This window comes from Peromyscus californicus, unplaced genomic scaffold (genome assembly GCF_007827085.1).
Source record: "Peromyscus californicus insignis strain IS unplaced genomic scaffold, ASM782708v3 Scaffold_4__1_contigs__length_199733344, whole genome shotgun sequence".
Classification (NCBI taxonomy): domain Eukaryota; kingdom Metazoa; phylum Chordata; class Mammalia; order Rodentia; family Cricetidae; genus Peromyscus; species Peromyscus californicus.
This window is the reverse complement of record NW_026294562.1, coordinates 120,769,295-120,792,217: the sequence shown is the minus strand read 5'-3', so window position 1 is coordinate 120,792,217 and position 22,923 is coordinate 120,769,295. Positions and strand designations below refer to the sequence as shown.

The 22,923-nt window shown below is 45.3% G+C and overlaps 1 protein-coding gene across 2 annotated transcripts in view; it reads right to left on the bottom strand.

Moving 5' to 3' along the window:
- Sec11a (SEC11 homolog A, signal peptidase complex subunit) overlaps positions 1-9,290 on the bottom strand; it is a 42,080-nt gene extending 32,790 nt beyond the window's left edge. Inside the window, exon 1 of one of the 2 annotated variants that reach the window (XM_052760030.1) lies at positions 8,953-9,290. In XM_052760030.1, coding sequence (XP_052615990.1) covers positions 8,953-9,003 — 51 coding nt within the window. In that variant the 5' untranslated portion in view covers positions 9,004-9,290. The remainder of the gene's footprint in view (positions 1-8,952) is intronic. The other variant, XM_052760032.1, reaches the window with a different exon arrangement.
- Positions 9,291-22,923: the final 13,633 nt, after the last annotated feature.

Sequence of the window (22,923 nt, the reverse complement as noted above, 5' to 3'; positions counted from 1 at the left end):
AGAACCCAAAGCAGAGCAGCCGCAGTGGCACAGGGCAGTGATCCAGCACTCAGAAGAGAGATGGAGGCCGGGGGATCAGGAGGCCAGCTTCCCCTGTACAGTTTGTAACCAGCCTGGGTGACAGAAGAACCCATCTTTAAAACAAAACAAACAAACAAACAAACAATTTCAAGGGATCCAAGAGACAACCATATAATGCTCATACACTCATTCAGGCAAAACATTCACACAGATAGTACAAAATAAGTTTTTAAAAAGTTCAGAGAAAAGATGAGTAGTGGGGAGTTAAACAACTTTGATGAGTCAGATTGATGCTATCAGGGCTCAGGCATGGATCAAGTCACATCCTGGCCAACATCCCTGAGTCACTAAGAAATCTCAAACAAGGCCAAGCATGGGAGTTCATGCCTATAATCCTAGCACTTGGGAAATGGAGGCAGGAGAGTCACCAAGAATCACCAAGCCTGTTATACATAGGGAACCCCAAGCCAGCCTGGGCTACAGAGTGAGACCCTATCTCAGAGAGACATACAGAGAATTTTCAAATTTATAAACATTCTACAAAAACCCCATCAAGTGTGCTGAATAACCAAAGTTCTCAGGAGGTAATTTTTTTTTAATGAAATTTTGTCTTTAAAAGGTGTGTGTGGTGGTGGTAATCCCAGAGATAGAAGGTAAGTCCCTACTGTGAAGACACCATGCACTTTAGATACGGAGCCCAGAGGCCCCGAGCTGGATCTAACCTGAAAGCCTCCTCCTGAGGACTAACTTTCACGGTATAGAAGGAACCATGCAAGCTTCCAAAGGATGGAAGCTACCAACAGTTCTACCAATTCCGATACCATAAACCGGAGCAATGACCAGCACGGTACATTAACCCTAAGCTTAGGGGCAGTGGTGACACACACGCCTCAGTGGTCCCCAACAGCTTTCTCACTGGACCTATGACCTGCTCAACCAGGGGGAGTACAACTGGGACTACTGGAAACCTAGCCTACTACTCCAAGCTAGTGAAGTCATGGGTCATGAATTATAACCAGCCTAATCCCTAGCTGCATTCTAAAGATTTGTTCTTCTACCCACAGCTATGTGAAGTCCTCACCCTCACTTCTTCTGTAACAGACAGGGACCATTACAGAAAACTACAGCCTATCCAAATGCACAGTGTGGAGACCAGATACATCGACAACACAACTTCTTCACCTAAGGCTCAGGGATCACTGTGAAAGATGGGGAAAGAGGATAAGAGCCAGAGGACCAGGGAGTCTGCTGTGAGACTGTGTCAGAAGCATCACCTATGAAGTCTCACCTGCCTGGTCACCTAAGCATGACCTGAACAACACATATGCTAATGTGAAAGGGGTAAAGCCTATGAGGCCTCACCCTAGACAAAGAACTACAGGCCATTAAGGAAAGCTGACAGTGGGAAAAATAATCTTCCCCAGCCAAAGAGCACATCAACTGGTCACCCAATACCAAATGGTCAGTCCTGAAAACAGACACATACAAGGAACATTATATATGGACTGAGCAGCAGTTTGTATTTATGTATTTAGGGACACACATGCACACACTTTATTTTAGTTTTCCAAGACAGGGTTTCCCTCTGTAGCCCTGGCAGTCTTGGAACTCGCTCTGTAGACCAGGCTGGCCTCAGAGAGAGATTCACTTGGCTCTGCCTCCCAAGTGCTGGGATCAAAGGTGTGCGCCACAACCAGATGGCTACTTGTTACTTTTTTTTAATTGAAAATGAAATAAAACAGAAAATAAATTTGGTATTTGCACAGGATTAGGAAAATACAATCTTTATTAGCAGGGAGAGGGGTGGTGCCAGCATTCTTTAGCTAACTGTTGAGCACCGGCATGGAAGCACAAGTAGTCATCCCTGGTACGTCACAAGGAAAGCACAAGTGGGATTTTGTTCTGAGCTGCACTGTCTACCTACTGCTACATTCTTCTTTCCTTTTCTTTGTTTCTCTCTTTTCTTTCTTTTTTCTTTTTTTTTTTTTTTTTTTTTTTTTGGTTTTTTTCATGACAGGGTTTTCTCTGTGTAGCTCTGGCTGTCCTGGAACTAGCTCTGTAGACCAGGCTGGCCTTGAATTCACAGAGATCTGCCTAAAACATACTCTTACTTGTATGTCGCAGTTCAAGAAAAGGGCTATGACTTTGAAAGAAGCAAAGAGGAATGCACGAGAGGGTTTGCAGGGAGGAAAAAAGGGAGTGATATAGTATATAATTACATACAATCTCGATATATATAATCTCAAAAATAAAATCACTTTAAACGGGGGGTGGGGTGGGGGGTGGTCCTATTTATAAACTGAGTTTAACACTGGTTTAACTCTGTGCTCTATGCTGCAGAAGTATGGTTCTATGTGGAGTACGCAGGTGTGCAGACGCACTCAGCCATGTGGGCATGTGAGACCAGAGGTCGACACTCCAGTCTTCTTCAACTGCTCTGTCTTAATCTTTGAGAGGACCTCTCACCAAACTTAGAGCTTGTCATTTCAGCTCGACTGTGTGGCCAGCATGCCTGTGGGGATCCACCTGTGTTAGCCCCCATCACTGAGGTTACAGCTACATGTTGTCACACCCAGTTTTTCACATGGGTGTTAGGGATCCAGACTTAGGCGTTCACGCTTACACAGCACACAGTTTGCTACTGAGCCATCTCCCTACACTCAAGCTTAATTTTTATATATATATATATATATATATATATATATATATATAAAATATTATTATGTATATTATACATATTATATATATGTATTATATATAATATATATATATATATGTACACACAGGGTTTTTTTCCCCCAAAAAACAGGGCTTCTCTGTGTAGCCCTGGCTGTCCTGAATTCCCTTTGTAGACCAGGCTGGCCTTGAACCCAGACATTCACCTGCCTCCGCTTCTGTCTCCTGAGTCCTGGTATTAAAGGTAAGTGCTACCACCATGTCCAGCTCTTAAGTTTAATATTTTTAAAAATGTTTAAATTTGGGTTTGGTCCTCAGCTGGAGGCAGGACCGACAACAACAAAATAATAACAACAACAAGTAACAAAAATGTTTAAATTTGCTGGGTATGATGGCATATGCTTATAATCATGGCATATGGGAGACTAATGTGGGGACACTCTGTGTTTGAGGCTAGCCTGCACAACTTAAGGAGACAACGTTGTGAAGAAAAAATGAAAAATGTAAGCCAAATGTGATGGCTTAACCTTGTGCTCCCAGCCCTTGAGAGGTTCTGACAGAGAACATGAATGTGAGGCCAGCCTGAGCTACACAGTGCGTTGCAGACTAACCCAGGCTACAGAGGAGCCTGTGTCCCAAACAAATAAAAACGAACAACAGGAACAACAAACCGCACAGGGACTGGGGAGATGACTGAGTGGACAAACTAGGATCCCAAGTCCTAGCTGAGATTTCCAACAACCACGGAAAGCCAGACATGGCGGTGCTGGCCTGTAACCCCAGTACTGGGGAAGCCCACACAAATGGATCCTGGGGGCTCACTGACCTGCCTTTCTAGATGAAAGGGCAAACTCCACATTCAGTGAGAAGAGCTGTCTCAAAAAGTAAGATGGGCCGGGCGTTGGTGGTGCACACCTTTGATCCCAGCACTTGGGAGGCAGAGGCAGGAGATCTTTGTGAGTTCAAGGCCAGCCTGGTATACAGAGTGAGATGCAGGACAGGCACCAAAACTACACAGAGAAATCCTGTCTTGAAAAACCAAAAAAAAAGTAAGGAGATTCTGTGCACAAGCCACAAGTGTAGCTAGCTACCGCCTCTCCTCAAAGAGGCTTCTCTTACAGCAAATGGAGACCATCACAGAAAACCCCACCTGGGCACTGCAGAGACACACAGAGGGTGGGGAGCCCAGCACTGACGGACGCATCTGCATCACAGCTCCTGTATCTATGGCTCAGAGAACATCACAGAAAAGGGGACAGAAAGACTGTACGAGCCAGAATACCGGGCAGTCTGCTATGGAACACTCTCCTAGAAATAGCTCCATAATGCCGGGTGGTGGTGGCGCACGCCTTTAATCCCAGCACTCGGGAGGCAGAGCCAGGCGGATCTCTGTGAGTTCAAGGCCAGCCTGGGCTACCAAGTGAGTTCCAGGAAAAGGCGCAAAGCTATACAGAGAAACCCTGTCTCGAAAAACCAAAAAAAAAAAAAAAAAAAAGAAATAGCTCCATTAACAAGACCGGAACAATGGACATGTTAGGGCGGAAGGGGGAAAGCTTTGAGGGGTCCCACCCTCAGACAAAGAACTGCAGGCAACTAATGATGCTGGGAGGAGAAGGACTGCCCTCTCCCAGGGACAAGCCCACTCACTGGCTGTCCAATGTAGAGTGGTCAGCCTTAAAGCCATATACACACCACCAACAAAAACAAACTCAGCAGGTTGTGTTTGTATTTAGCTGTGCATACACACACACACACACACACACACACACACACACACACACACACACACACACAAGTATGTAATGATAATATAGAAAAAAGTTATTAAAAGTGGGGGAAATGTGAAGGAAATTTGAGGAAAGGTAGTTGGGAGGGGCTGGAGGAAGGAAATGAAAGTGGGGAAGTGATGTGATTCTATATCAGATAAAAACATATTAGAAACAAAATAAATAAAAAAGAAATTAAAAATGGACCATAATTTGTCAGACATTGGCGGCGCACACCTCTAATCCCAGCACTCAAGAGGCAGAGGCAGGCAGATCTCTGAGTTTGAGACCAGTCTGGTCTACAGAGAGTTCCAGGACAGCCAGGGCTACACAGAGAAACCCTGTCTCAAAAACAAAACAAAACAAAACAAAAAAGGGCCATAACTTTAAAAGTCTTTCTATCCAAGTGACATAGTTACATTTATAGATCTACATAAAGTTTACCATGATATCTTAATATGGAAATAGTAATGAAGTGGGAGCAGCTCAGATAATTACTCTCTGTTTTAAAAGTTTGGCAGATAAAGTTATTAAAATCTTTTTTTTTTTTTTTAGTTTCTCTGTGTAATATCCCTGGCTGTCCTGGAACTCACTCTTAATTCCCCTTCCATGATATTGTGTTAATGGCATGACATTAATCTTTTTAGAAGGGTTTATATCACAGAAATAGATAAACTCTACACATCTGGGCTTCATAGATTAAGCAAGCCCTAGTTAAAAGGTGCTCTTTGCGGGGAGGGTGTGTGTGCGTAAAGAGATGGCTCAGTGAATTAAGGTGCTTGCCACCAAATCTGATAACCTAAGTTGGATCTCCAGGACCCATAGGATGAAGGAGAGAACCAACTCCCTAAAGTCATCCTCTAGCCTTTGAATTCTTGACACACCTCCACCTTCAAAGTGCTGGGAATACGGTGTGTACCACCATGGGTTTCAGTTTTAGGGTTTTTATTTTTTATTTATCTATTCATTCACTCATTCATTCATTCATTCATTTTTTCATTTATTTTGGTTTTTCAAGGCAGGGTTTCTCTGGCTGTCCTTGCTTTGTAGACCAGTCTGGCCATCAAAGAGAAGTTTCTTTGAAGGATGAAGACACTTAATTTGTGGGTATAAAGACAAATATTTAGAATGAAAGACAAATATTTAGACTGTAGTTTAGGGATTATGCTGGTTTAGTAAAGCGGTGGTTGTAGATTCTTCTCCAAGATCCATGACTTTACTAGCCTTGGGTAGTTGGCTAGGTTTACAGTACCAGGCATGATTTTCCTTCTGTGGAGAAGATCTTAAGTTACTACCAAGGTGTATGTGTGCCGTTATTGTATCCTTAGGGTTATCAAGCCATGCTGGTCATAGTTCATAGGCATCATAGCTGGTAAGACTGTTGGTCCTTTGGAAGTTTGCATGGTTTCTTTTTGTACCATGAAAGGTGGTCCTCAGGGAGGAGACTTTCATGTCAGTTCCAGCTCAAGGGCTTCTGGGTCCCTGTGTCTTCATAACAGGGACTTACCACCACCTCTGGGGGACCACCAAGGGCAACAACAATAGCTTGTGTAATGTTCTGGGAGTCTGGCTTCTGTGGTGCACACACCCTTAATACCAGCACTAGGGAGGCAAAGAAAGGCGGGTCTCTGAGTTCAAGGTTAGCCTGGTTTACAGAGCCTTTCAGGATAGCTAGGGCTACAAAGAGAAACCCTATTGGGGGTAGTAGGGTAGTAGGGTTCTCAGGCCTGATGTTGGGTTTTTGTTGGATGGTCTTTAGCTCTTAGAGGGAGCCCAGATAAGAGAATTTGGTTTAAACTATATATGTATATTTATATACAGACTTATGTGTTATAGGTTCTCTTTGTTTTTATGAGACAGATTTTCTCTGTGTAGTTAGTTCTGGTGCTAGGGTTTTTATTCAGTGCTTTTTTCTCAGCCTGCAATTATGTTGCCCAGGCTGGCTCAGCCTTCCAAACGCTGGGATTATAGATGTGTGCTAACATAAAGGCAAGGCTGCCTTTCAAAAATCCGGGGGCAAGCAACAGCATTGATCAATGTGGTAAAGGTGCTTGCTGCTAAGCCTAATGATCTGAGTTCAATCCCTGGGACTCACATGGCAGAAAGACCTGTTTCTGGCAAGTTAGTCTCTAACTTCCATATGTGTCACATGACACATTCATACCCATACACATATATGCACACACAAAATGAACATAATTTTAAAAAGGAGGGAGGGGCACCAGCCAGACAACTCAGCCTGTAAACTCGTGGACCAGCTATCCTGGAATCCATAGTATGGCAGGACAAGAGGGATCCTGCCTCAACAAGGTTACCCAGTAGGAGAGAGCAACCCCCAAAAGTTGTCCTCTGACCTTCACATGTGCCCTGTAGCTTGTGCATGCCCACATTCACACACACATACATCACACACACTACATAATAAATAAAAAGAAGTAAGTAAGGGGCTAGAGAAACAGCTCAGCAGTTGCAGAAGACCTAGGTTTGGTTTCTAGCATCCACATGGCAGCTCACAACTATAAGTCCAAAGGATCCAGTGCCTTCCTCTGGCCTCCCCTGGCACCAGGCACACACATGGTGCACATACATATGTACAGGCAAATACTCTTACATATAAAGCTTAATAAAATTTTTTTTTTAAATAAAAGTTTAAAAACAAAGGTTCCAGATATAGTTTACTAGTAAAGCACATGCTTAGAACCTGAAAAACCAAGCTGGGCAATGGTGGTCCATGCCTTTAATCTCAGTACTCGGGAGGCAGAGACAGGTGGATCTCTGAGTTCGAGGCCAGCCTGGTCTGCAGAGTGAGTTCCAGAACAGCCAGGGCTACACAGAGAAATCCTGTCTCAAAAAAACAAAAACAAACAAACAAACAAACAAACAAAATAACAAAAGAAAGAAAAAGAACCTGAAAGGTCCTGGGTATGATACCCAGCAACACACATACACAAAATTATTCTTCTAGGAAAGGAATAAGGGGGGTGGGGTGGGAGTTGGGATCATCCAGCCAGGCATGGTGACTCACGCCTTCAATCCCAGCACATGGGAGGCAGAGGCAGGTGGATCTCTGAATTTCAAGACACCTTGGCCTACACAGAGGCCCTTTCTCTTAAAAAAAAAAAATTCTTTCCAGATGGGGCTATAGTTCAATGACAGATCAATTCCCTAGACAGAGCACTTGTCTAATTTGCAAAAAGCCCAAGGCATGATTCTCAGCACTACATTTGAAGAAAAAAAAAAGTTATTTGGCCTGACATGGTTGTGCGGCACTCAAGACCCAAAGGCAGGATTCCAAGTTCAAGGCCAGCCTAAGCTATAGAGTGAGTTCCAGGCAGCAGGGGCTACATATGGAGACTTCATAACAATAGACAGATAGTTAGATAGGCATTCTAGCCAGTAAGGCCATGCAGTGACATATATCTATAAATCTTCCTCTCATGACGCTGAGGCAGGAGGTCTGCCTGAGGTACATAGCAAGACTCTGTCTCAAAATAAAGCAATAAAAATAAGGTCTTTCAAGACTAGGGGTGCAGCTCTGTGGGAGCCTGTGATGAGCATGTGCAAGGCCCTGGGGTTCATGCCCAGCACTGATAGGAGTTCACGCAAAATACAGCTAAGTGACAGCTGCTGACTGGAATGTCTCACAATTGTGTAGGTATGTCTAAGAAAAGATGCACCTACTTTTCTATATGCTAATTATAACCAGTGCAAAACAAATGCCCCATTCCAAAAAAAAAAAAAAAAAAATCATGTCGAGACAATTCTTAACACCAAAAGCTAAAAAAGAGGTGGGGGTTAAGGTCAATTGCTAGCAAAAGTAATCACCAGACACACCTGGTTCAGATGACAAAAAGGTGAAAACTTTTGTAGTAACGAAATGATAGCCTTTTAGCACATGAGCCAGAAGACCGAGAGAGTAAGGTTTCAGGATAAAAATCAGGAGACCTAAATTTCAAGGTTTCTGTGCCACCGTCATCTGTCAAAGGTTCAGAGGGCTGTCACCTTTCTGCTAAGGGAGCTGGTACACAAGTGGTATGTATACCTGCTTCAACTCGGAGCTCAGAGACCCAATAAAGTGGATGAAGTCCACTGAGGTCCAGCGGGGCTGGAGAGGTGACTGAAATGAGAGCAGCAAGACGGCTTTTGTGGGACCTGCAATGGCCCTCCCCAGAACCCCACCGGAAACGTTAAGTCTACCGCCTTACAGTACCCAAAACAGTAAGCAACCCCAACTCCCATTTACAATTTCCAGTTACTCCCCTGCCTTCTTGGGAGGAAGGGATGGCGAAGGCGTGCCTTCCCTCTCGGTCCCCTGAATCTGGAGCTATGAATGGGGGCACAGGGGCCTTGGCTACAGACTGCAAAGAAAGGAATGATCCATTCAGGCGACCGACCCACGCAGGCCCTCAACCACCCGGCCCAGAGGTCCGCAAGGCCCCCCAACGGCAAACAGACCAGAAGAACCCGGGCAGAGACAGGCCGGCCTCACCTGCCTCTTGTTCATCCGCCGCACATCATCTAGAAAATCTAGAGACAGCATGGTGAGATGGAGAACGCGACAACCAGCAGCCAAGACGGCGCGATAGAATCGCCGGGAGGAACCGCTGCCACACGGGCCGGGCTCACAGTGGACAGGACCCCCTGACGCCTGCACTTCCGCTTCCGGGGCGGGAGCAAGAGAGGCTCCGCCCCTTCGTTGCGAAGAACGGACAAAGAATGACTCGCGAGCCTCCTAGAACAGCCCGTGGCCTGGCCTTGTCACAGGAGGACCTCCCGAGCTGACCTTCGCCGGCCGAACCCGCCGAAGCCCGCTTTCCGTGCTCAGCCCGCGGCTGCTCGTGAAGGCGGTGACCCTAGGTTAGATAGGCCCGCAGGCTGCAGAAGGCGGGCCCTTGCGCACGGCTGGCCAATTGGAAGCCGAGTCTGCACCAGGGCGAGGCCAGCAGTCTTCCTGCGTACTGCCGGGTCCTGGGTGTGGCCCGGGACGTGTTAGCTAGCTGTTTGTTCTCAGGTTGAAGATGCTGCGGAACGCTCCGGGAAGCTGTGTGTCTGTTAAAGCATTGTGTACAAACTCTCTCTCCTCTCTCTCTCTCCTCTCTCTCTCCTCTCTCTCTCCTCTCTCTCTCTCTCTCTCTCTCTCTCTCTCTCTCTCTCTCTCTCTCTCTCTCTCTCTCTCTCTCTCTCTCTCAATAATTCTGGCTAGTAGACCCCTTCACATAAGCTTGTCAATTTAAAATTCAACCTAAAGGTCAAATTAAGTGGGTATGAGCTTTTGTCCATTTCTTACGTACCTTGAAGAGCTCCAAGAATATCCTATGGGTCCAAAAAGGTGAATAAGCTATTTATTTGGGAAGCTTTAAAAATGAATTGGCGGGAGGCAGAGCCAGGTGTATCTCTGTGAGTTTGAGGCCAGCCTGGGCTACCAAGTGAGTTCCAGGAAAGGCGCAAAGCTACACAGAGAAACCCTGTCTCGAAAGACCAAAAAAAAAAAGAATTGGACAAGTGCGGGGGTGGGGGGGGGGGGGGTCGAAAGAGCGAAGGTGGATCTCTCTGAGTTTGAGGTCAGCCTACATAGTGACCTCTTACATAGTTCCAGAACAGTCGGGGCTTCAAAATAGAGAGAGGCTATCTTTAAAAAAAAAAAAAAAGAGCTGGGCGGTGGTGGCACACGCCTTTAATCCCAGCACTCGGGAGGCAGAGCCAGGAGGATCTCTGTGAGTTTGAGGCCAGCCTGGGCTACCAAGTGAGTTCCAGGAAAGGCGCAAAGCTACACAGAGAAACCCTGTCTCCAAAAACCAAAAAAAAAAAGAAAAGAAAAGAAAAGAGCCTGGAGCTCACTGACCAGTCAATGTAGCCTGATTGACAAGTTCCAAGTCAGTAAGAGTAACCTTAATCTCAAAAAAGGGAAAGGGGGCTGGAGAGATGGCTCATTGCTTAAGAGGACTGGCTGCTCTTCCAGAGGACCTGGGTTCAGTTTCTAGTACTCATCTCAATTAGCTCACTATCACCTATAACTCCAGCTCTAAGGGATCTGACATCCTCTTCTGAACTCTGGGTGTCTGTACTCATGTGCACATACCCAGAGCCACACACATAAACATCATTTTAAAATAGTGAAAATAAACCTCTAATGTTTTAAATAAGTGAATAGCACCTGAGAAACAACACCTGAGGTTGTCCTCTGGCCTCCACAGGCATGCATACATACACACATGCACACCTGCCTGCTTACAGAAGAGCATGCATATACACATGAACCACTTAGGTTGTTGCTAGGCCTGATGGTGCATGCCTGTGATCCCAGCACTTGGAAATTTGAAACTCACCTGGTTTTTTTGTTGTTGTTGTTGTTGTTGTTTTTGTTTTTTGAGACAGGGTTTCTCTGTGTAGCTTTGTGCCTTTCCTCGAACTCACTGTGTAGCCCAGGCTGGCCTTGAACTCACAGAGATCCGCCTGGCTCTGCCTCCCGAGTGCTGGGATTAAAGGCGTGTGCCACCAACACCCGGCATCACCTGGTTTTTTATATTGTTGTTTTTCCAGCCCTGGCTGACTTGGAATGTACTATGTTGGCCAGGCTGGCCTCAATTCACAGGAAGCCTCCAACTTTAGTTTCCTGAATGCTGGGATCACAGGCCACCAAACTGGCCCAAATATTTCTTCTTCCTTCGGATTGTATTGGTGCTATAGTAGTTCTCAATAACTGTCCAATAAAGAGAATTTAGTTGGTGTATGGGGCTGTTGCCAAGGCTCACAACCTGAATTCAATTCCCAAGATCCATGTGGAAGAAGAGAACTAAGTCCTCAAAACTACCCTTTGACCTCCACATATGCACCATGCCACACACACACTCACACCAAGTAAATGCAGTAATTTTAAATAATGGCGTTAATATGATGTATAATTTTATAGACATTAAGTGCTAAACCTGAAATTTCATTGTTACATTGTATGATCAACCCACAAAAATGGGTCAGGAGCTTAAACAAGTTGCATGAAAATTAAATCAGAATATTGAGTGCTATATTTTTAATTTTTTGATTGTTTTGTTTTTGCTTTTGTTTTGAGACTGGTCTCACTGTTTCTCTGGCTAGCCTGGAACTCTCTATGTGTAGATCAGGCTGGCCTTGAACTCATAGATTATCTGCCTACTGCCTCTCTCTCTGTCTGTCTCTCTGTCTCTGTCTGTCTCTCTGTCTCTCTGTCTCTCTCTGTCTCTCTCTCTCTGTCTCTCTCTGTCTCTCTCTCTCTCTCTCTCTCTCTCTCTCTCTCTCTGTGTTTTTTCAAGACAGGGTTTCTTGTGCAGCCCTGGCTGTCCTGGAACTCACTCTGTAGACCAGGCTGGCCTCGAACTCCCGAGTGCTGGGATTAAAGCCATGTGCTACCACACCTAGCTAAAATTTTTAAAAGTAAGGTTTGTTTTGGTTCATGATTGGGAGAGATACAGTCAGTCCGTCACAGCAAAAGCTTCAGGTGGCTGGTCAGGGTTCATCCACAGCTAGGAAGCAGAGAAAGATGAATCCTGGTGCTCAGCCTGGTTCACTCTTTGGTTCTGTACAGGACCCCAATCCATAAGATGGTGCTGCTCACATTCAGAGCAGGACTTTCTTTGAGTTAAGCCTCTCTAGAAACATCCTAAGAGGCATACTCAGAGTTGATTCTAAATGCAGTCAAGTCCACGGTGAAGATTAACCTTCATAGACGGGGCAGATGAAAGCACACCACGCCATGCTTTAACAAGTAACTGCTTAAGAGCCAGAGTCTGTTTGCCTTCTGGCCGCTACTGGGGCTTCCTGACTGTCACATCCTGATCTGCCCAGAATGCTCCTAGTGTTTGCATTCCATGTCCCACATCTCAGGAGACTCATCGGTCCTAGATAAACCAGGATAGCTGACTATGGAGACAAAACTCACAGCCTGGAAAACCTAACGATGTCCTGGGAGTGGGGACATATGCCTGTAGTCCCAGCTACTGGAGAGGCTAAGGTAGGAGGACTGCTTGAGGACAAGAGTTCAAGGCCAACCTGCGACCCCCATCTGAAACAAAATAATGAACAAGACAAAATAAGATCCAAATCATGGAAGTAACATGCAGAGAATCATGGAGTTGGCCTGGTCTAGCTACCTCATTTCCATGTTAGAGTCTGTAGCTCCTGGGGTACCATGTGCCTTTCAGTTCCTTAGAAACTGGAGTCACTCCCTTATCAGTGACATATTTAGGCTGCTCTGTGTTTCTCTGTGTTCCTTGGAAGTCAATGAAACATATAGAAGTTTGACAGGACAATTGGTTGCAGACATTAATCTTGTATATCCTGTATAGCTTGTACACGTCATCGTATCCTGGCAATTGCATTGTACTGATCCTGGAAATTACTATTATATTCTGTTTCTGATAAGGGTATTTAAAAGTCTGATTGCTTGCAATAAACTTGTCACAGCTTCTGTCTTGCTGTGACCCCCTCAACCTGTGCCTGGTCAAGATTCATTTCTCACCAGCCACATCAGGTAATGTTGGCCCGATAGTAAGCTCTGACACTCACAGTAACAGCCTCATTTCTTCCACATTCTCTCCACTAAAAGCTAGTTCAATACAGATGCAAACAAGGGAAGGATTAACTTCTAGCTTTTGAAGGGAAGAGTATCAGAGAATTTGTGTGCACATTTTTCAGTCATTATATTGGCAGTCCACCTGTATGGGTAAATAAAGAGTTTTGGGTTTTTTCCCTTTTTATGGTCCTGGGAATGGAACCTAGGGCTTTACCAAGGATGGGCAAACACTACCACTCAGCTCACTTTTAATTTTTTTAAATTTTGAACAGGGTCTCACTAAGTTGCCCAGGCTTGCCTTAAATTCCCTCTGTAGCCTAGGCTGACCTTCATTCTTTGGTCCTCCTGCCTCACCTTCCAGAGTAGCTGGGATCACAGACCTGTACCACCAGGCCCAAGTTGCAAAAAAAAAAAAAAAAAAATGCTAATTGGAGTCTCTTTCAATTCCCTGCCTTATGCAGTTCATTTGCTTCCAAACCCATCTCAGCCTCTTTTATTGGTCTCTGTCATACAAACAGGCATCCCTCTTCAGGCTAAAACCAGTTCTTTCACCTGCCAAAGCTGTCCCCTTCCACTTCCCAGAATTATCCCTCCCCACCCTCAGTGCCACCACCCAGCTCACTGAGGTGTCCTAACAGTCAGTAAGCATACATAGGAGTTTGGTGGCTTCTGAAGTTACATTGTTCAAAGGGTTTCTAACACACACACACACATACACACACACACACACACACACACACACACACACACACACACATACACACACACACACACACACACACACACACACACACACACACACACACACACACTTTTTCTTTCTCTTTCCTGGGGTGTATTAGACAGGATTATATCTATAAGGTAAAGCCATAGGTCACAAAAGTGTTAAGAGACATTTTTATTACGTACAAAGTTTACAGTCCTGTTTAGGACATTCCCAGAAAATTACAGATTTACAGTTAAGGAATAAGGCCCACACTTGAAGCTCATATGTGCTCAGGCCTTAAGCATGGTTCATTACTATTTTAACATTATTTGAAATATTTCTATATAAAAGGAATGTTGTCTCTATATAGGCAATCTTCACAGCAAATTCTTTTAACTGTGCTGAAATAGTTTTTTAAGTCTTTAAACATTGTGCATGTGTGCCTTTGTATGATGTGTGGAGAGGCACATGCCATGCTGAGCATGTGGAATCAGAAGACTGTAGTGATATTTTGAACAAATAAAAATTGCCTGAAGGGGGGTGGAAGGAGGGAGGACAGGGGAATCCGTGGCTGATATGTGAAAATAAGTTAATTATAAAATAAAATTTTTTTTAAATTGCCTTAAGATCAGAGGACAGAACAAGCCACTAGATTAAACATAGAGGTCACACACCTTAAATTCTAGTACTGGGAAGGCAGAGGCAGAGATTCATCTGGATTTCTGTGAGTTCAAGGCCACACTGGGCTTACAGGAGATTAATCCAGTCTAAAAGAGAAACAGAGGCAGGCGGTGGTGGTGCACATGTTTAATCCCAACACTAGGAAAGTTGAGACAGGAAGTGATATGCTGGACAGAGAAAGGAATATAAGAAGGGAGGAGACAGGAACTCTTGCTCTTTCAGGCTGGGGAGTTGGTGAGGTGAGAGGTGGTAGCTGTGGCTTACTCTGTTTCTCCAATCTTTCAGCTTCTACCCTGATATCTGGCTCCAGGTTTTTATTATAAGACCATTTAGAATTCATGCCACAGAAGAAGACTTTATGGAGTCACTTCTCCACCTTTCGTGGGTTTCAGGTTCAAACCTGGGTTGCCAGGCTTGTATGCCAATCACCTTGACCTGCTGTGGCTGTGCCAGAACTGTTCCCTCTCAGCAGGAGAGAGACTTCAACCAGGGCTGCCTTCCTTCCCACTTCCATCTGTCCCTCCCTTCACTCTGCCCTGCCTCAGGAAGATGCGGGAGAGGTGACCAAGGCCCCTTATAGTGCGGTGACAGATACGGTGTCTCCTATAAAAAGAATTTAGATTTGGGTGACTCAAGAACAAAAAAGGTGCAAAGCCCAAAGAATTACATTTTTCCAAATGTGGGATTCAACATGCTCTTTTCCTCACTGGCTGCGACGCCAATCTTCCCAATAAATATGATTTTTGGTTCCTATGAATCATAATGGCACATTGGCATTTTCCTTTGTAGGTAGCCTACTACTTGCCTAAAAGTCAAGTCTAACTCACTTGACTTTGAACCACAAAATACCTTGAGCCAAATGGTTATGTTACCTTTTTTTTTAAAAGTATATTATTTGTTTTTGGAATTTTCATGCATATATAAAATGTATTTTGATCATATCCACCCGCACTGCCTTCATCCAACTCCTCCTGAATTCTACCTCAACCCCAGCCCATTTATCTCTCTCTTTTTTTTTAATCCCCATTTTCTTTTTTTTTTTTTTTTTTGGTTTTTCGAGACAGGGTTTCTCTGTGTAGCTTTGCGCCTTTCCTGGAACTCTCTTTGTAGACCAGGCTGGCCTCGAACTCACAGAGATCCGCCTGGCTCTGCCTCCCGAGTGCTGGGATTAAAGGCGTGCGCCACCACCGCCCGGCTCTTAATCCCCATTTGCTAGTGTGTAAAGTGGGAATAAAAAAGAGCTCACGGAGCCAGGTGGTCGTGCACACCTTTAATCCCAGCACAGAGGGAGGCAGAGGCAGGAGGATCTCTGAGTTCTGCAGAGCGAAGGGGATGGGGTGGGGCTGGGGGGGACAGGAAATGGGGGTGGGGATGGGGGACAGGACTCATGATAGGGCTTGGTGGCTCAACTCTGTAATTCCAACACTTGGGAAGGCCTAATCTCAAGGTCAGCACACTTGAGTGTGTGAGCAGTTCAGTGACAGAACACAAGCTTGAGGCCCCAGATTCCACCCCAGGAATAAATACATAATAAACAATAAGTAATAAACAAATGTGGGGCTGGAAAGATGGCTCAGCAGTTAAGTACACTTGCTGCTCCATCATGAGGACTGGAGTTCAGATCCCAGCACCCATATCAGACAACTCAAAGGCCTGTAACTCCAGCTCCAAATGAATCCAACCCTCTCTCCTGGCTTCCTTGGGTATGTGCACACACACACACACACACACATATGCTCTCTCCCTCCTTCTCTCTCTCTCTCTCTCTCTCTCTCTCTCTTCTCTCTCTCTCTCTCTCTCTCTCTCTCTCTCTCTCTCTCTCTCTCTCTCTCTCTCTCTCACACACACACACACACACACACACAACACATCCATAGAAACAAAATAAATTGTTAAAAAATGCAAAGATACATATACACATAACTGTAATCACACAGTGACTCCTTGACCTTCTCAATGGAGGAAGTAAGACTAGATCTCTCTACAGTTCAGGAAAGGAAGCAACCATGGCATGTCACACCACGCTAATACATAGACCTGACCAGAAATGACTGTGCTCCAGAACTGTCTCCTAAGAGGATCTCCTGGATTTTCTGAGGAGAGCTAACCTCCTCAAGGCTAAGCCAGGGGCCTCCAGAGACAGGACTTTCTGCTTACTGTGTCCGGGGCTGTGAAACCAGAGATGATATAAAAGCAAACTTATACAGCATGGGGTGTCCGCAAGATAGTTCATTCCCTCAAATCAAAGGCACTCTCTATTTGCAGAGGGATTACTGGAGTCACTCAAATCTCCCTGGAAGATGTTTGAAGAGCTTTCTTTAAAAAATCCTAGACAGCTGCACAGGCAGCTGGGAGAAGGAAGTGAACGCCTCTGGATTGGCATGTGCATATATGTGGTAATGGAAGGGTCAGGGATGTACCAGTTTCCTGCTTGGCTATACTGCTTGTGGAAGAAAGGAATGTGAGTTCTTAGAGAGAGAGCCTCATTGTGAATGAGGAAGCCCCGTTGGTAGAGTAGAGGCCAAGAATAAGGAACACCAGCCTTTCTGCTCCATTTGCTGGGGCTTGGGCCTCTTTCTCTGATGGGCTGCCTTTCTTCCCCACCCTCCTTCTGAGCCCTTGGATTTAGCAGCAGAGAGCTGGCTTCTGATGGTCCTCTAGACAGCTTTAGTGATCTTACGGGAATTAGTTGTGTTCTTTTTTTTTTTGAGTCATCACTGGAATTGTGGCTGGTAAGTCTGATTATGAATCTCTTAATGTAACCACATTCAAGGATATGGTCATTAGCAATCTCACACACTCATACACACACACACACACACACACACACACACACCATGCACCTGCCTTCAAAGTGCTGAAGCTAAAACTCTCTTTGGCCCCGCCTTGTTCATTGGTTTGACCTCTGATATTCCTTGGAGATACTTTACCCTCTAATCCAGACATATCCAACCACCGCCAGTCCCAGGATATGGCATGGGGTTAATGAATCCAGCTCTGGGACCAAACTGCTCCAACCTTACAAATGTCTGACTCTGGACAAGGTGTGCCCCGTGCCTCCGTTTCCTCATCTATAAGCAGAGGTTGTGGTTTCTAGGGTTCTCGACAGCTTTGTGGAGGGAGGGCGTGCTGGAATTTGAACTCAGGGCCTTGTGCCTACTAAACAAGTACTCTACCGTTGTGCTACACTCCACCCCAGAAGTTTCTTTTTTTTCTAAGTGAAGATTAAGCGTGCTAATGAGTGAGATCCACTAGAATTTGCTTGGCGCTCCATAAGTGATAGTTACCAGAATGGAATCCAGCTTAGAAGGATGACAAACTCCTGCGTAGTCTCTGGATCTGATTCAAGAGTCATATCCTTTTAAAGCCTGCCAGGTCCTCTCCGAGCAGAGTTAATCACCTTTCAACTAGTTCCGTGTCAATATTGTAGTGTGGTTTTATTTTATGAATCAGTTTTTTTGAGACTGGATCTTACTATGTAGCCCGTGCTGGCCTTGGCCTTGCAATCCTCCTGCCTCAGACTCCCAGTACTGAGGTTCCAGGTATATACCACCACTCCTGGCTCTATGTGTGGTTTTTGTTTTGATTGTATGTTTTCAGACAGTACCTCATATAACCCAGGCTGCTCTTGAAGACACTGTGAATTGGAGCCTGGCTTTGGATTCCTGGTCCTTATGCTTCCACCCTCCTAAGTGCTGGCATTCTGGGTGAGCAATGCCATACTTATGTCCCTGTGTTATTATGTGTCCCTTATGGCATGGAACTTTAATCTCATTTGTTCATTTATCTGAGTCCAAAATAAGGTCCTGGTCTGGGGATGTAACTCAGAATACTTGCCTAACATGAAGAAGACCAGGAGTGCCATCCCCAGCATCACATAAACCAGGTATGGGAGCACAAGCTTGTAATCCCAAGCCCTTGAGAGGTGAAAACAGAGGATCAGAAGTTCAAGGTCATCCTTGACTATATATTGAGTTCAAGGCCAACCTGAACCATGTGAAATTTGGTCAACTAACCCACCAACCAACCAACCAATAAGGAAATGAATGGAGGCTTCAGGCCTTACCTAACCTGAAAAGAGAATAACACTATATCAGAGATTCAGACATTTCCAAAGAAAAAGATGTAAGGATGCCAGGTGGTAGTGGCGGCAGCAGCACTTGCCTTTAATCCCAGCACTCGAGAAGCAGAGGCAGAGGCAGACAGATCTCTCCAGAGTGAGTTCCAGGACATTCAGGGATACACAGAGAAACCTTGTCTTGAAAAACAAAAAATAGATTCTTTTTTTTAGGGGCTGAAGATGTAACTCAGTTGGTGGTAAACTGTGTAAACTGGGTGTGGTAGCTTGCATCTGTAACTCCAGTACTTAGGAGAAGAGAAAGGTGGAACAGAGGTTCAAGATCATTTTTTTTTTCTTGATTTTTTTTGAGACAGGGTTTCTTTGTGCAGCCCTGGCTGTCCTGGAACTAGCTGTGTAGACCAGGCGGGCCTCGAACTCACAGAGATCCACTTGTCTCTGCCTCCTGAGTGCTGGGATGCACCACCACCACACAAGATCTTTCTCTACTACACATGGCCTGGATTACATGGGGCCCTATCTGAAGACAAAAAAAAAAAAAAAGAATGAGAAAGAAAAAAAGGATGGGGATTTGATTGATAAAGTGCTTGCACTCCAACATGAGGACCTAAGTTCAACCCCCAGAGCCCATGTCAAAAAGCCAAACATGGTCGTACAGAATTATAATCCCAGCACTGGAGAGGCAGAGACAGATGGATCCAGGCCAGAGAGTCCCTGTCTCAAAAAACAAGGGAGATGGTGTCTGAGAATGACACCTGAGGTTGACCTCTGGCCTCACCACACACATACATACACATCTAAGTACACACACACACACACACACACACACACACACACACACACACACACAGAGGATTAAAACTATCTATTATATTGATTATAAGCAGAAATGACACTGTTGGTTAAATGGCACGCTGCTTGTGGCTGGCTACCGCCCATGGCGGCCATACCGGCAGAGGAGAGTGCTGATCAGAAGAATCACAGCCATGGTTACCTTTTTAGAGCTTTATTGGGAGAGGGGGGGAGAGCAAGAGGGAGGAGGGGGGGGGGCAGACAGAAGAAGAGAGCAGAAAGAGAAGAAGGGGGGAGAGAGGGAGAGAAGGAAGGGGGACAGACGAAAGGAAGGAGCGGAAAGGAAAGAGAGGGATGCACAGAGGGCCCACCCGCTTTTTAGGCTGGGATGCCATCGTAGGCTGATGACGTAATTAAGGACCGAATCCTTACAGACACTGTTTGATATATGAGCTTTAGTATATTAATGAAATTAATTTCATTTGTTTATATCTGCATTTTAAAAAATAATTTGGAAGAAATTCATTACATGGCAAAAATGCACATTCAAGAAGTGAGTCCAGCTTCTGTTGGTCTTTTCTTTTGCAAGCCCAGCGCCACTTTGAGATCTTTGGCAACAATTAACTCTGCAGCTCACACACGATTGAACCTGTATGATAATGAGTATTCAAAGATGGGTAATGTCTGGGGGGCGCTCACCAACCTAAGACAGAGTGCCTGTGTGACCTGGGCAGGCATCTCCATGATGGGTAAGATGACCTGCTTACGTCCCATGCAACCTAAGTCAGAAGCTCATTTTCTAGTAAAAGGGGGACCTGTAGGTCCCTGGCCCCCATTTTGGGGAACTGTTGCCTTGCTTGCTGACCTTGACCTTGATATCCTCCCTATGCTAATTCCCTGCCAGGTTCCATGCTCCTGAATGCTTAAGGGAAGTTCCTTGTCTGTGTATCCTGCATAATGGGTGTTAACAGCTTAGATGCAAGATTGTAAAACATCGGTAGCGAACTTCTGCCCTCCGGGGTTCTCCCATTGTGCTGTAAGCCTGTATTTAAGGCCTCCTCCCTCCTTCAATAAATGGCATTCGGCATTCAAAAAATAAATAAATAAATAAAATAAACAAATAAATAAATAAATCTTTAAAAAAAAAAAAGAAGTGAGTCCAGGCTTCTCAACTCAATCACTATGTCTATACTCCTCCCCACATTCTTTTAAATTTATATATGGCCGGGCGGTGGTGGCGCACGCCTTTAATCCCAGCACTCGGGAGGCAGAGCCAGGTGGATCTCTGTGAGTTCGAGGCCAGCCTGGGCTACCAAGCGAGTCCCAGGAAAGGCGCAAAGCTACACAGAGAAACCCTGTCTCGAAAAACGAAAAAAAAAAAAAAATTTATATGTATGTATGTGTGCCTGTTCAAGTTTATGTGCACCGCATATGTGTAGGTGTCCATGGAGGCTAAAGGCTATCAGATCACCTGGAATGGAGTAATAAGTAGTTGTGAGCTATCTGATGTGGGTGCTGGGAACTGAACTTGGAATCTTTGGAGGAGCAGTAGGTACTCTTAACTGTTTGCCCATCTTTCCAGGCCCTGTCTGTAATTTTAAATGGAGCTACTAATTGTACTCTTCTTTGTGTTATTGTTATTCTGTTTTTTTTTTTTTTTCAAAACAGGGTTTCTCTGTGTGGCCCTGGCTGCCCTGAACTCACTTTGTAGACCAGACTGGCCTCGAACTCAGAGATCGGCCTGCCTCTGCCTCCCAAGTGCTGGGATCAAAGGCATGTACCATCACACCTGGACCTAATTGTACTTTTAAATAGGGCTACTAGGAGATTGTTTTTCATTAAAACTTTTATTACATGTATTTGTTTATTGTACACACACACACACACACACACACACACACACACACACACACACACTATACACCACAGCGCATGTGTGGAGGTCAAAGGACAGCTTGCGGGAGTCAGTTCTCCCTCTCCATCATGTGTGTCTCAGGAGTGGAACTCAGGCTTGGTGGCAAGTGTCTTAACCTGCCCAGCCATCTCACTGGCAACTACTAAATAAATTTAAATTGCAGCCTAAGCCAGGTGTGGTAGCTCACAGCTATAATCCCAGAGGTTAAGGCAGGATGATTGCCACAAGTTTGGGATTTAGTTAGGGCTACATAGCTGACCCTGCTCCACCCACCTCTCTATCCCCCCCAACCCCTAAAAAGTGTAGTGGGGGAGAAAATTTCAAATTACGTATGTGTCTCCTATCATTTATCTACACAGCAAATGACGAATGTTGTGATGGATAGAATTTTCCTGAGAAGTGGGTGGGCTGGGGATGTAGGGGCTAATCTGTAAGCCGGGTCAGGTGGTCACTTCCTTATTGCTTAGTTATGATTTTTTTCAGGCCTTTTGTGGTCTACTAGATGCCTTTGTGCCCTGACCCTGTCTCAACTATCTGTTATGACCTCTGGGGCTTGAACGGAGGCATGGCAACAACCCCCACCCCCACGCCCTGCTCCTGTGTTCTGGACCTTGGGTCCTATTTGCCCAATTAGTTCACTATAGTTCCAAGTTTTCCTGTCTCTCTGGCCCTAGCCTGGGACCTGACCATGACATTGCAGTTTTCTTTTTCCTCTGGCTGTTTGGTTTTCTCTGCACACGAGAGTGTGGTGGAACAAATGAGGTCTGTTCTGTAGGTGGATGTTCTGAAGTTAACAGAAAATAGTGAGGGAGGGATGTATCTCAAAGCCTTGTGTGGAAACACACACCCGTATCCCAGTACTTGGAAGCTGGAGGCAGTAGGATCAAGACTTCAAGGTCATCCTTGGCTACCAAACAAGCCCCAGAGGTCATAACAGATAGTTGACACAGGGTCAGGGCACAAAGGCACCTAGTAGACCACAGAAGGCCTGAAAAAAGCATAACTAAGCAAGCCTGGGCTTGAGGAAACCCTGAGAGAGAAAGAAAATAAGAAAGAAAGGAAGGCAGGAAGGAAGAGAAAGTTCTAATATCCTCATAGTGATCATAAACTTGTCAATACTTACTAACTCCCCCCTTCCACTCTCCTGAGTTAAGAGGGGAGTAATTGTCCCATGATGTACCCACTTGGGCACAGGGCTGGAGTCAATGGGCTCACACAGTTGTTTTCAAGCTGTCCGTCCCCAAAACATTCTTGGCCAGGTCTTGTTCATCATCCGGCTTCAGAAGGATCAGCCTGGATCTTCTGTGTGTGAAGTGAGGTTTTTTCAATCACACAACCTTTACAAGTCCATATGGGCGTGGGAAGGAGGTAACAGTAAATAAAGCCAGACCATAAGTACAGACGTGTCCTCTGTCTCCCTCCGTGCTGGGAGAAGGTCCCCTCTCAACCATGCTGCTGCTCTGGAACAAGGGCAGTAGGCAAGCCCTGGGACTTTGGAGTCACACACCCTGGGTTCAGTCCATGGCTTTGCCATTGATTAGCAGTGTGCCCTGAACAATTGATTCTCAGTGTCCTAGTTTCTTCCTCTGAGGATAACATAGCCTTATAACATAGCCTTATGGAACATCCTGGTCCAAAGGAGCTATTCACTACCATATCATGCCTAACCTAACTTTTCTAGGCCCCTTTTTACTGGCCAGCATCTATAATTCCGGGGGGGGGGGGGGGGGGGAGATACTACTT